The 12,751-nt window shown below is 51.4% G+C and overlaps 1 protein-coding gene across 1 annotated transcript in view; it reads right to left on the bottom strand.

Moving 5' to 3' along the window:
* CERCAM (cerebral endothelial cell adhesion molecule) overlaps positions 1 to 12,751 on the bottom strand; it is a 306,391-nt gene that overhangs the window by 109,226 nt on the left and 184,414 nt on the right. The window contains exons 5-6 of the mRNA XM_085614124.1: positions 11,953 to 12,157; positions 1,595 to 1,714 (exon numbers count right to left, since the gene is read on the bottom strand). Of these exons, the coding sequence (XP_085470250.1) occupies positions 1,595 to 1,714; positions 11,953 to 12,157 (325 nt within the window). The remainder of the gene's footprint in view (positions 1 to 1,594; positions 1,715 to 11,952; positions 12,158 to 12,751) is intronic.

Genomic DNA, 12,751 nt, shown 5'->3' with positions numbered 1-12,751 from the left:
ATGACTCAACAACAGCACCTGGAAGGATTCTTCTTCATAACACCATGACTCAGCCGCACCACCTTGAAGGATTCTTCTTCCTTTGCCCATGACTCAATCACATGGCCTGAAAGGATTCTTCTTTATAAATCCATGACTCAACCACACCACCAGGAAGGAATATTCTTCCTTTAGCCATGACTCAGCCACACCACCTTGACGAATTGTTCTTCTTTGCCCGTGACTCAACCACACCACCTGGAAGGATTCTTATTTCTTTACCCATCACTCAAGCACACCACCTGGAAGAATTCCTCTTCTCTGCCTGTGACTCAACCAAACCACCTGGAAGGATTCTTCTTCCTTTACCCATAACTCAACCACACGAACCTGGAAGGATTCTTCTTCATGGACCCATGACACAGTCACACCACCTGGAAGGGTTTTTCTTCATAAACCCATGACTCAGCCGCACCATCTACAAGGATTCTTCTTCCTTTGCCCATGACTCAGCCACACCACCTGGAAAGATTCTTCTTCATAAGCCCATGACTGAGCCACACCACCTGGAAGGATTCCTCTTCCTTTGTCCATGACTCAGCCTCATCACCTGGTAGGATTCTTCTTCCTTTGCCCATGAATCAACCCCACCACATGGAAGAATTCTTCTTCATGAACCCATGACTCAGCCGCACCACCAGGAAGGACTATTCTTCCTTTAGCCATGACTCAGCCACACCACCTGGAAGGATTCTTCTTCCTTTACCCATCACTCAACCACACCACCTAGAGGGATTGTCATTCCTTTGCCCGTGACTCACAGACACTACCTGGAAGGATTCTTCTTCCTTAACCCATGTCTCAGCCACACCATCTGGGAGGATTATTCTTCCTTTGCCCAAGATTCAGCCACACGACCTGGAAGGATTCTTCATCCTGTGCCATTGACTCAGCCACACCACCTGGAAGGATTCTCCTTACTTAACCCATGACTCAGCCATCCACCTGGAAAGATTCTTCTTTGTCCGTGACTCAGCCACACCACCTGGAAGGATTCTCCTTACTTAACCCATGACTCAGCCATCCACCTGGAAAGATTCTTCTTTGTCTGTGACTCAGCCACACAACCTGGAAGGATTCTTCTTCATAAATCCATCACTTAGCCCCACCACCTGGAAGGGTTTTTCTTCATAAACAGCACAAGTCCCTCCCTTCAGGGCTCACCTTTGGGCCTCCAACATGAACCCCCTCATACTCCAGGGCTCACCTAGGACTCCTGCAGGCACCTCCTCCCAGAGCTCACCACTGGCCTCCAGCACAAGTCCCTCCAATCAGGGCTCACCTTTGGGCCTCCAGCATGAACCCCCTCAAACTCCAGGGCTCACCCAGGGCTCACCTAGGACTCCTGCAGGCGCCTCCTCCCAGGACTCACAACTGGCCTCCAGCACAAGTCCCTCCCTTCAGGGCTCCCCTAGTGACTCCTTCATGAAAACCCAGGGCTCACCCTCAGCTTCAGCCATAGCCCCCAATCCCCAGAACTGACCTGCTATGTCCAGCTTCAGCCCCTCCCAGTGCTTCCAGTGTGACCCCCCCCCCCCACCCCCCTAGGACTCACCAAGGGCTTCCAGCTTTAGGTGCACAAAGTTGAGTTGTTCGTCCTCCAGGGTCTGGTGTGGGGGTGTTGGCACATTGATGTATCCGAAGTGGACCTGGTTACACAGATATATCTGGACTTCTGAAAGGGAGAGAAAGAGCGGGTTAGATGCTGGGAGAGGGCTGGTGGCAATGCAGGGATGACTGACACTGGAGCTTGTCACCACCTGCCAGCCAACAGAGACAGGTGGAAGTGCACAGCAAAGAGCACAAACTGTGCTCCAACGTGCCCTAGCGCCTAGAACCAGAATTAGGAGTAGCAACACCGCAAGAGCAGGCGGGAGTGCAATATGTGAGCGGGACATTGTGATTCACTGAATTAGGACCTGCCCCTTAGCCTGTCTCTTCAGCCTGTAACCATGGATTCGGTTTTATTCCTCATATACCCTGAAGGAGCATGCCCCTATTCTATGAACTTGTAAAGCGCCTGGCTACCCAGAACAGGCCTCCCAGCGCTGGACATATCTAGGCTAAGCTCATCTCTTCGCTTTTCCTTCTTCTAGGATTATAAACTCCAGAGGTTCCATTCATCCTGGGAAATGATGAACCCCCCGCACTGCTAGCGGACCCATCTGTGAGACCGCAAATGTGTGTCGAGGGGGCGCTGGGCGGATTTGCGTGCGACCCTCTTCCAGCACTGTAGCGCAGTTCTACGCAGTCGTGGGAGTTTATTGGCGTGGAACCGGATACACAGGGGCTGCACCCAGGGGTTTACGTGGGAGGAAAAAGCTGAGGGGGTCTCTCAAAGGGGCATCGTTGATGTGATTAAGGGCGTGACTTAAAAACAGGTCAACTAAAAATCTGTGCTTAGCATAGTGCGCCACCCGACCGGCATTTTGCTTCTTCTGTCATTACATCCAGACATATGATACAACAAGTAACATTACACATACAACGATCCGGTACTATTGGCTTTATCAATGCTTGTTAGTTGCATAAGATAAATAAGCAACAACTTTGGCTTCGTTGTGCATCATATTGAAAATGCTTCAGTTCTGAAATGGTGAGACTGTGAAAGAACTATAATGAGTCGCTTTGAAGTTACCTCAAAGACAGTGAAGGGGGCGCTGCTGAGGGTGGCGGCAAATATGGAAAGCCCAATAGGGACCCGTCTCAGCACCTGCTTTATAGAACTGCTGGTGCTGAGCACCGGCAAGCCCTGGCCCACTTCAAGCCCTGGCTGGGCCACGTTATAGAGGGAACTGATGGGGGCCCCTGCAGGGTCTCATTGAAGGCACTGAGAAGACCAATGCAGGAAGGATGGCTTGGCGCTGCGCCACCAAGGTCACCTCCCAGTCACCTCCTTGTGGCACCCAGATCGGCCACTCCCTGGTCATCCAACTACTCGGCCACCCACTGAAGCTGGACCGCCAGGTAGTGACCTCGAAGCACGCAGCGCCAAGCCATCCTTCCTGCATTGGTCTTCTCAGTACCTTCAATGAGACCCTGCAGGGGCCACCATCCCAGATCAGTTCCCTCTATGACGTGTCCAGTGGACCTGGATCCAGGGGCGGGGTATCCAAACGGGCAGGTTTGTGAAGAGGTAAGTACTCGCGATATCGCCACCGTATTAGACAGCGCCAGGCGAGCCGTTACAGGCCGCTTCAGAGAGCGCCAGAAATCTACATTGCATTTCAGTGCTCGGAGGGTTCCCCCAGGTTCCCTTCCCAGAGATCTCGATCATCATGATATACCCTCACCCGACATCTTAAGGATTTTGGGGGCCTGGACCAAATGACCTGGGACAAACGCATTTTGGGGGCCCACGTTTGTAACAGCTTTGAATTTAGGATCCAATTTCAGCTCTTTTGTGCCCTTTGGCCAGGCCTCTGACAGTGCACAGGTACAGGCTAAAATTTAGGGATACTGACGTGAGTTTTCAATATTCTTACACAGCAGCCGCTCACCAATATGACTGCACATATCCCCTGTTACACCCTCCCATTTCTAATATGTGAGGTTCCCTTTTGATCTAAAAGAAACTTTTTTTATGGATGTGGCATGAAACATACACCTTTCTCTGCTAAATGTTTGTTATAGACATTCACGTGTCACCTACATTAAAAATAAACGAAGAAAAACTGTATTTAAAACAATCGGTTTAAGAATTATTCAAGGTCATCGGGGCAAGACTCTCTGCAGAACAGAGCTGGCTCTATCAGGGGCCCCTGAAAGGCTGGGGCCCGGGGCCAGAACCCACTTTTTGGCCATGCTCTAAAACGTCGCTTTATACCGGAATGTTTGAGGCTTTCATTCAAAACCTCATCACACCAATGCCCCGGGGCCTGTTGCAGAGTGGGATATACAGGGAACACGCACGTTTCAGACCTGTTTGTGCTGAGGTTGGAAAGTCTACGTAGGTCCTCAAGGAGGCGCATCCCTAGGGCCAAGCCCGTCTCCGCATCTCATACGACCAAGAGCATGACATCAGCATACAGGGAGGTGATCTGCTCCCCGTCATGTATTGGTATGCCAGACCTGCGACCACCCGGCCTCATCACTAAGACTGGGCGGAGTTCGCAGACTTTTAGTCACGGAACTCCGCAAAGCGTCAGAAAAACTCTGACTTGCTCCGCAGAGTTCGGCCAGCGGCAGAGTCTGTTAAGTCACGCTGCTCGCACTGATTTGTAGTGCCGGGAGTTTGTCCCGCGCTGTAAAATCAGAGCAAACGATCCTACGCTTCACGTCAGAGGGAGCTGCTGCTCTCTGCCACTTGAGGAGACATTCTACTCGTGCTGCAGCTTCCTTAACGCAAATGGCAGATTTATCAACGCAAGAGGTCGCAGCCTGGCGGTACCGGCCGTGATGAGAAATCTCGCCAGGAGGACCTCTAGTGCGTTATTTCAGTTATTATCAGTTCCGCTCACCCCGCAGAGTTTTTCTGGGCTCCACAAGGAGCACATAGTGGGCAAAACTCAGCAACTCCACCGGCGGAGTGTAATTCTTCACCCACCCCTACTCATCACACTGGCAAATGGCCCAAGCACCAATCCGAACAACATGGGGGACAGGGACACCTCTGCCTTCTCCCCCTGAGAGCTGGGCACTGCATCCGACATGCAGGAATTCGTTCTGACCCAGGTGGTCGTGGCTGCGTACAGGAGCCTAAACCATCGGAGCCAGCCCTCGCCCAGTGCCATTCGCCGCAGCACCGCTTGCACAAAGTTCCACTGCACTGTGTCGAGCGCCTTTTACAGGTCGGCGGACAAGACCTGGTACCTGGCGTCTCCTCGAGGACATGAAAGAGGCGTCTGAAACTTGGGGATGTATTGCATTGACGTATAAATCCACTCTGGTCGCTGTGCACCAGCATGGACAAGTGGGGCCGCAAGCGATCTGCTAGAATCTTGCTAAGTATCTTGCCTGGAGAGTGGCCTGCGTGTCGGTACCTCCAAATCTGCCCCTCCCTGTCCCGGGACAGAGCCTATAAGTGCCTTCCTAGTAGTCGGTGGGAGCCTTCCCTTGTCCATCGCCTCTTAATAAAGTTCTTCCAGGCGTGGCACGAGCATCTCCGCGTATTTTTGATACAATTCAGCAGGGAGCCGGTCCATGGCCAGTATTTTATTCCTCGCTAGGTGCTTGATGGCTAGTTTGAGCTCTCCCACTGTTATTAGCCCACCCAGCTCCTCCCTCTCAGCCGGGCAAGGTGTAAACGCATCGCCATCCCTAGAAACACTTCAATTCCCCCTCTGTTGCCTGGTCCAGCGCTCTGTAGCAAAAACAGCAGTTGATGGACAGAATGCAGAACAATGTCATACATTCACCCCAGTACAGAGATCTGGGCCTAAATCCGTTCCAGTTTGAACCCGGCCATATGCAAATCAGTCTTGACCCTGTGCCTCATGGGACCAGTCCAGCCCGAACTGCCAAGCCAGGTCCTCTGGGGGTGGCATGGTGGGCAAAAGAATGATGGATTTAACCCAGATCGCTTGACTGGGGGTGAATGTTTTGATGTGTTCTGCATTCCGTCCATCAATTGTCCGTCCAGCGCTCTGTAGACCATCTCAAAGCACTGTGCGAAATCTGGGTGGATGCCAGCCTGCGCGTGTAGCTCTGCCCCGGATTATGTACTGAGCCTTGTGATGGGTGTGCCTCTGCCCTCTGTGGGTGTGCTAGCCAGTCAAGCAGTCAGCCCGCTCTGCCCTCCTCAGTGTGATCCGCCTGGAGGTATTCCTGGGGTGTGATCACACATAAGTCTGTCGCAACCTCTGCATCTCTGTCTCGGACACCGGGAGTGCCATCCTATCTGCTCGAGTGGTGTGCATTTCGCAGTAACGTGTACGAATAGTGCCACCCAGGGTGGTAATTTCTGATTAGAGAGTCTGGCTTAGGGAGGCAGTGTCCCCACACCACCACCTTAAAGGCTTCCCACTGGGTGCACACGACTCTGTAGTCCGCGATTAACCTGAAAAGACTCTTTTATGGCTCCCCCAGGGGCCAGCAGTGCAGGGTCCTTTAAGAGCTGCTGCAGTCATGTCCATGTGTGGCTCAGAGATGTCCGTGCACCCCACGGCAGCTTCAGCAGCTGGAGGGTAAAGATCCGACAGGGTGTGGCACAGGTACCCAGCAGCAGTGACGCTCCAGCTAAGCTATAGGTGCAAAGTATAAAGATATATCTTATGTGCAGGTCAGAGGCTGGGGGTGTAAAGGAGTATTAGGACACCCTACATTTATGATGACCAACTGGCATTGGTTCAAATTCAGGACGGTGAGTGTAAAAATTCAGGACAAAGGGTCAAAATTCAGGACACAAATTCAGGACAGGAGGTCAAAATTCAGGACAAAACTTCAGGACAATAGGTAAGTTTTACAGACACATCAGAGGAGGTCGCGCAATAGTATATAAGTAAGCCCAGCCATATCCAAACATATTCAACCATTTGCAAACCTATCCATCATGTATCCTTCCATCTATCATTTCACTCATCCATCCCTTCATCCATCCTTTCACTCATCCATCCATTATCCATCCATCCACCCTTTCACCCTATCCATCTGTACACTCATCCTTCCACTCTTCTACCCATCCATCCAGCCATTTACCCTTTCACCCATCCAGCCATCCTTTCACTTACTCATCCATCCAGTCACTCATCCTTCCTCCCATCCACCCTTTCAGTCATCCATCCATCCTCCCTTTCTCTCTACATAGACCCTTTCAATTAGCCATCCATCCTTCCTTCCATCCATCCACCCACCTATCCATCTACTCATCCACTCATGAATCCATCCATTGACCCTATCACCCATCCATCCTTTCTCTCCTCCATTTATCCTTTCACTCCTTTACTCATCTATTCATCCTTTTGTCCACCTACCCTCCCTTTCACTCACTCATCAATCCTTACATCCGCCCTTTCACTAATCCGTTCATCCATTCACCCTTGCACTTATCAATTCATCCATCATTTCACTCATCCATCCACCAACTCACTCATCATCCACCTTTTCACTCATCCATCCTTTCACTCATCCATCCACCCTTTTACCCATCCAGCTACCCTTCCACCCATACATCCAGCTATTTACCTTTTCTCTCATCCATCCTTCCACTCATTCATCAATCCATCCATCCTCTCTCATTATCCATCTATTCAATCTTTCATTCATCCATTCACCCTTTCACTAATTCATCCAGCCATCCACCCATCCCTTCACTTACTCACTCGCTCACCTTTTCATATTAATTTTGAGCTGAGCCTTTTTGAGAAGAGGCCCATCAAGAACTTCACCCTCGCTGCAGGAGCCATTCCAGGACTGGGACAGAAGTCACCCAGGGCGGAGAAAGGATCCACCGGGGAGTGGGGGGGGGACAGGAGCCACCACATGGGGGGACAGGAGCCATCACTGGAGGTGGGCAGGAGCCATCAAAGGAGGGGGAACAGGATCCACCAGGGTGGGCACAGGGGTGGGCATGCAGTATTCTAGTATCATCTTGGTCTCTTCCAGGGTGGGGTAGGGTCCTCACCCCCTCCTGGACAAGACAAGGAGACGACAGGCTCTCTTTCTAAAATGTTAGTTTTGCCATCCCCCACTGTGATGTACAGTACTTAAAGGAGATACTCCAAGAGAACTGATTTATCTGATTGTCCTCCATACTTTGTTAATTAGTGTGGGTGCGATTGTGCCATTTCTTAATTTTATTACATTATAGAGTGCATGTTTGAAGAACCGAGGTTTGCTTACAATTTAGTAACAGTAATTAAGCTCTGTGAAGAGAACCACGTGCTGCCTTGGTGTAATCAGGGCCGGTTCTACGATTTTTGGGGCCCTGGGCAGAAAGGGAAAGTGTGAGGCCCCTCTAAATTGCAGAGACATGACGCATTCAGGGCTGTTTGCATCTGAATAGATGCCCCTGCGCCTGAAGCTTCTACCCCTCCCTCTCAGTTACCTTCAAGCACCTCTTAGCAGCTCATCAAGGGCTGAAGGTGTGAGGGTAGCCGTCCCGCTGTGCCTCTCCAATGCTGCTGGGTATCTGAGCTTTGGTGCTGCATCGGGGTCAAGAAGGGAGGTGGGTGGAAGCTGTGCCGGCTTTAGGGTGGTGCGACCGGTGCCCGGTTAAAATTACGGACAAATGGCGTCCTTTAAAGAAACCTTCAAGGACAACGGACAGACGGACTAAAGTACGGACTGTCCGTGAAATTTACGGACGGTTGGTCACCCTACCTACATTCCGGCGTCACCAGGCGTCTATCATCCCTCAGCTGTCGATACAGGAAGTGTGGTCTCAGCCTAACGTGAAGGCAGGTGACCCCACCATGGGTGGCATGGGGCCATCCAAGCAGACATCAGCCATGCGCTCAAAGTCCCCGCAGCAGCATCTGGCTTTCGTCCAAGGGCCCTGTAAACACCCCGTACTCCGCTCCTGGTTTATGTGCACTGTGTAAACCCTGGGTGGATCCAGACCAGAGAGCCCCTGGCACCGGAGGAGTGACCGCTGGCATCCCGTTTTACTCTCCAGCGCCCCTGCAACCTATCACTCCCACCCTCACAGGAGGAAGGCCAGGACCCTAAGCAGGCCCGGTTCTAGCGGGTGGGCCAGGCCCACCCAATCATGAGCCAGGTAGGCCTGGGCTAAATTTCCGTTCCGCTCGCGGAAATTGCGATAATTTGACATTTTCTCGTTCCGCGGAGAGCGCGAAAATGTCAAAATTTCCGCATTCCGCAGTTTAGCGATAATTTGGTTCTTGCTCGCGCTGTAAAGTAATACATTCTCGCGATCGCCTTACCTGAATACCCGCGTTCGCCGACAAGTTTTCCCGATCTGGTCGCGTTCTCCACGAGATGTTGGATTGTTGGTAGCCATTTGCGCTGTCTCGCGACAGTTCACGCCCGCAGTAACGTCATGCGTCGCGCGACCACGTCTTTCTTCTCGCGATCATGCACCGCGAGAAGAGTGAAAACAAGATGGCCGCGCCCGCAAGCAACCGCATGGGTAAGTTGGCGAGCCGCAAACACGCAGAAAATACCGCGAATGGGCGGGGAAAAAAACTTCCGCATCTTCGCGATATTTCCGCGTGTTTGCGGAGATTTGTAACATTATCGCGATAATTTGCGAAAGTTGCTTTCGCAAATTCCGCCCACCCCTAGCCCACCCAAACATGAGCCTGGTCCACCACAACAGGCTTGAAGGCAGGTGCGCAGAGCACACGTCGTGTGTGTCAGCCCGGCCGAGACAGCTTCCCGGGGCGCACACACATACAGTTTCAGAGATTATCGCAGCCGCTCCCGAGTACTTCACAGGTCTTTAAAAGACCATTTACATGTTAACGAGTCTTTCTTTCTTTTTTCACCCCTTCGTCTCCACATGGCGAAAGGCGACAAATCCTTTATTTGACAACTGTAACCTTTGCCTACTATCCTGCTGCGTGGAGATTTCTTTTTCTAGGCAGCGCAGGACCTTTCCTGACCCCTGCAGCTGCTCATCACACCAGGCTGTGACACAAAGTTTGACTAATGGAGTAGGTAAGAGCTTCATTTAAACAGTTTTTATCCTTATCATGGCCGATGCAGGACCACAATAAGACAATACAAGATGCCCAGATAATTCTGGTGATTAATGATCCGCTGGAGAGCAATCATTTGTCTGTTAGTAGTTAAGTGCAGATGAACTGTATTTTATGTGGAAGCTCAGTGGGTTACTGCCTTTGTCACAGAGATCCTTGTGTTACTTGCAGTTCAGAAGTTACAATCCTAACATAGGACAGCGACCAATGAACTGGCATCAAAGAGCTGCAGACAAACATGAATGGTGTAGTTAGAACTTCGCTTTCTTTTTTTGTGATATAGTTAGAACTTCCCCAGTCTCATTATTCTAATGTTGCTAAAATGGGTATGTTTGGGCAGATATACATTTTTATCAGTAAAGCCAACCCCCAACCACTGGAGAACTCTTTAAATCCTAAGGTTGTGTTTCCCCAGACCAAACCCCTGTAAAATTTCCGTCCCACAGGTATGGATGACATGTGATTCCTACACCTTGTAATCCTCATTGGCTTATGTGACATTCCCTGTAGACTGATTTACATACTTGTATGATTCATTGTCTCTGTATAATGTGTGCCTGGTGTAAGGTACTGACACACACTACACTGACATGAGTAGCGCTGTACAACAAACGAAATGCATATGAGAGAGGGGCTACGTAAAGATGAGGGGCACTGTTGGAGGGTGGCAGTGAGGGAACCTGTAAGGGAGTGCGTGCAGAGTCCAGGGTCAGGTGGAGGTAGTAATGAAGAGGGATTCTCCTTGAAGACTCGCACAGAGGGAGCCTGTAAGGGAGCGCGTTGCAGAGTTCGGGGTCAGGTGGAGGTAGTAATGAAGAGGGATTCTCCCTGAAGGCTCGCACAGAGGGAGCCTGTAAGGGAGTGCGTTGCAGAGTCCAGGTCAGGTGGAGGTAGTAATGAAGAGGGATTCTCCCTGAAGGCTCGCACAGAGGGAGCCTGTAAGGGAGTGCGTTGCAGAGTCCGGGGTCAGGTGGAGGTAGTAATGAAGAGGGATTCTCCCTGAAGGCTCGCACAGAGGGAGCCTGTAAGGGAGTGCGTTGCAGAGTCCGGGGTCAGGTGGAGGTAGTAATGAAGAGGGATTCTCCCTGAAGGCTCACACAGAGGGAGCCTGTAAGGGAGTGCGTTGTAGAGTCCGGGGTCAGGCGGAGGGAGTAATGAGGAGGGATTCTCCCTGAAGGCTCGCACAGAGGGAGCCTGTAAGGGAGCGCGTTGCAGAGTCCGGGGTCAGGTGGAGGTAGTAATGAAGAGGGATTCTCCCTGAAGACTCGCACAGAGGGAGCCCGAGAAGTGTCACTTGCCTGATACTCCCACCTCAGAAACCTCCTCTTCCCATTAAAGGAACATTAAATGGAAAAAACACTTTTTGAGAGTGATAATATTTAGAAAGAGATCTGGAAAAGAGTGCGTTTTACTGGGCCTTGTAAGACTAAGAAGAGATAAAGGAGGGCCCTGAAGCAGGCCGGCTGGACATATATGCCACAAATCGAGCCCGCAGTGGCCCACCCAAGTGCAACTTTGGCCCACCCAAATAAAAATTCCTGGAGCCGGGCCTGAGTAACAGTAGAGGAGAAAACATGCCATCCTCCACCCCACAAACCTCAATCCGGCTTAGCCACTTAGCTCCCTCCATCGTCACCCCCCTCCGCCAGGACTCTCTTCACAAGTCATCCACCGTTCTCGGCATTAACCGGGGTGCCCTCAGGTCCCCTCCCGAGGCATGACAGGGTCCGTGCAGGTGAGGGGGAAGCAGAAGTGGGGTGTGCAGGTGAGGGAGGAGGAGTGAGGTGGGAAGGTGATGAAAAGCAGGAGCGAGGTGCGAAGGTGTGAAGTGAGGTGGGGCAGGTGAGGGAGAAGGAGGAGTAAGGTGTGAAGGTGAGGAGTAAGGTGGGCAGGTGAGGGGGAAGCAGGAGTGCGTTGGGGTAGGTGAGGGGGAAGCAGGAGTGATGTGTGCAGGTGAGGGGGAGAAGCAGGAGTGAGGTGGGGCAGGCGAGGGGAAAGCAGAAGTGAGGTGTGCAGGTGTGGAGAAAGCAGGAGTGAGGTGGGCATGTGAGGCCAAAGGAGGAGGGAGGTGGGCAGGGCAGAGGGGGAGTCTGCAAGGCCTCTATTCGTGGATGGCAGGGGATTGTACAGCAGAGGCAGCGTGGGACAGATGTGGGGCTGGTCAGACATTCTTGCACAGGAAATACAGATTGAGAGCATGCTCACAGTGCCCCATCACGTTAGTCAGTCACTCTGTGTATCCCCGCCTGTGCCCACCTCACCTCACCCCGACAACAGCACGAACCCCCTCAGCTCATCTCCATTCCCCACCCACCTGCAGCCAGGCAGGAGTACGCAAACACAATGATGTCATCAAAGGTCCAGGAGTAGTCCGGATGCGGAGGGTGGAAGGCAAGCTTCTTGGCGCCCTCCTTGCGCAGGTTGACCAGGAAGGTGGAGTAAACCATGGGAACGGCGAAGCAGCCCCGCCGCTGGCGGTTCAGGGTGGGGAAGTAATCCGGCGTCCGCCGGTAGAAGCCCTGGAAACGGAAAGCAAAGTTGTTTACCTGTAATCCTAGTTGTACATCAGGGGCACCCTCATTACATTCATAAACATTAGAGTATCTCCACCTTAATGCAAGAATTCAAAAATTCATTTCAAAGAGAAAATTCTCCCTCAAAAATACAATATTAGTCACCTAAATGCATTTTCTGTATTTATTGATGTCAGTGGATTTAAAAAGGAAAAAAAAAAAGATAATAACTGGCTTAAACAAACATTTTTAATTACCCTCTTAAAGGAATCTACTGCAGGAAATAGGGTTGATATTGGTAGGAGCTTCTTAAAAACAAGGACTGACAAAGGCAATATGTCAGGCATTGCAGCCATCCTTTTGGTCATCCGTCATCTCACAGTGCCACGATAGCCCTCAATCCACCCCCGCCCGTACTGAAGAGATGTTCTATTTCGTCAAGTCTCTCAAGAGAGCACTTACGGGGGCATAGCCTTGTATGTATCTGGAAAAGTAACTGGCCGTGCCACGAAAGGAACGCACCATAGAAGCATCTTGTGGCGGATCCGCATTGGACAGCACCTGACCTTTACCAGGATCTGGGGTCGTACCCTCATAAGA

Source organism: Triturus cristatus, chromosome 1_2, assembly GCF_964204655.1.
Source record: "Triturus cristatus chromosome 1_2, aTriCri1.1, whole genome shotgun sequence".
Lineage (NCBI taxonomy): Eukaryota > Metazoa > Chordata > Amphibia > Caudata > Salamandridae > Triturus > Triturus cristatus.
This window is presented reverse-complemented; position numbering and strand designations above follow the sequence as displayed.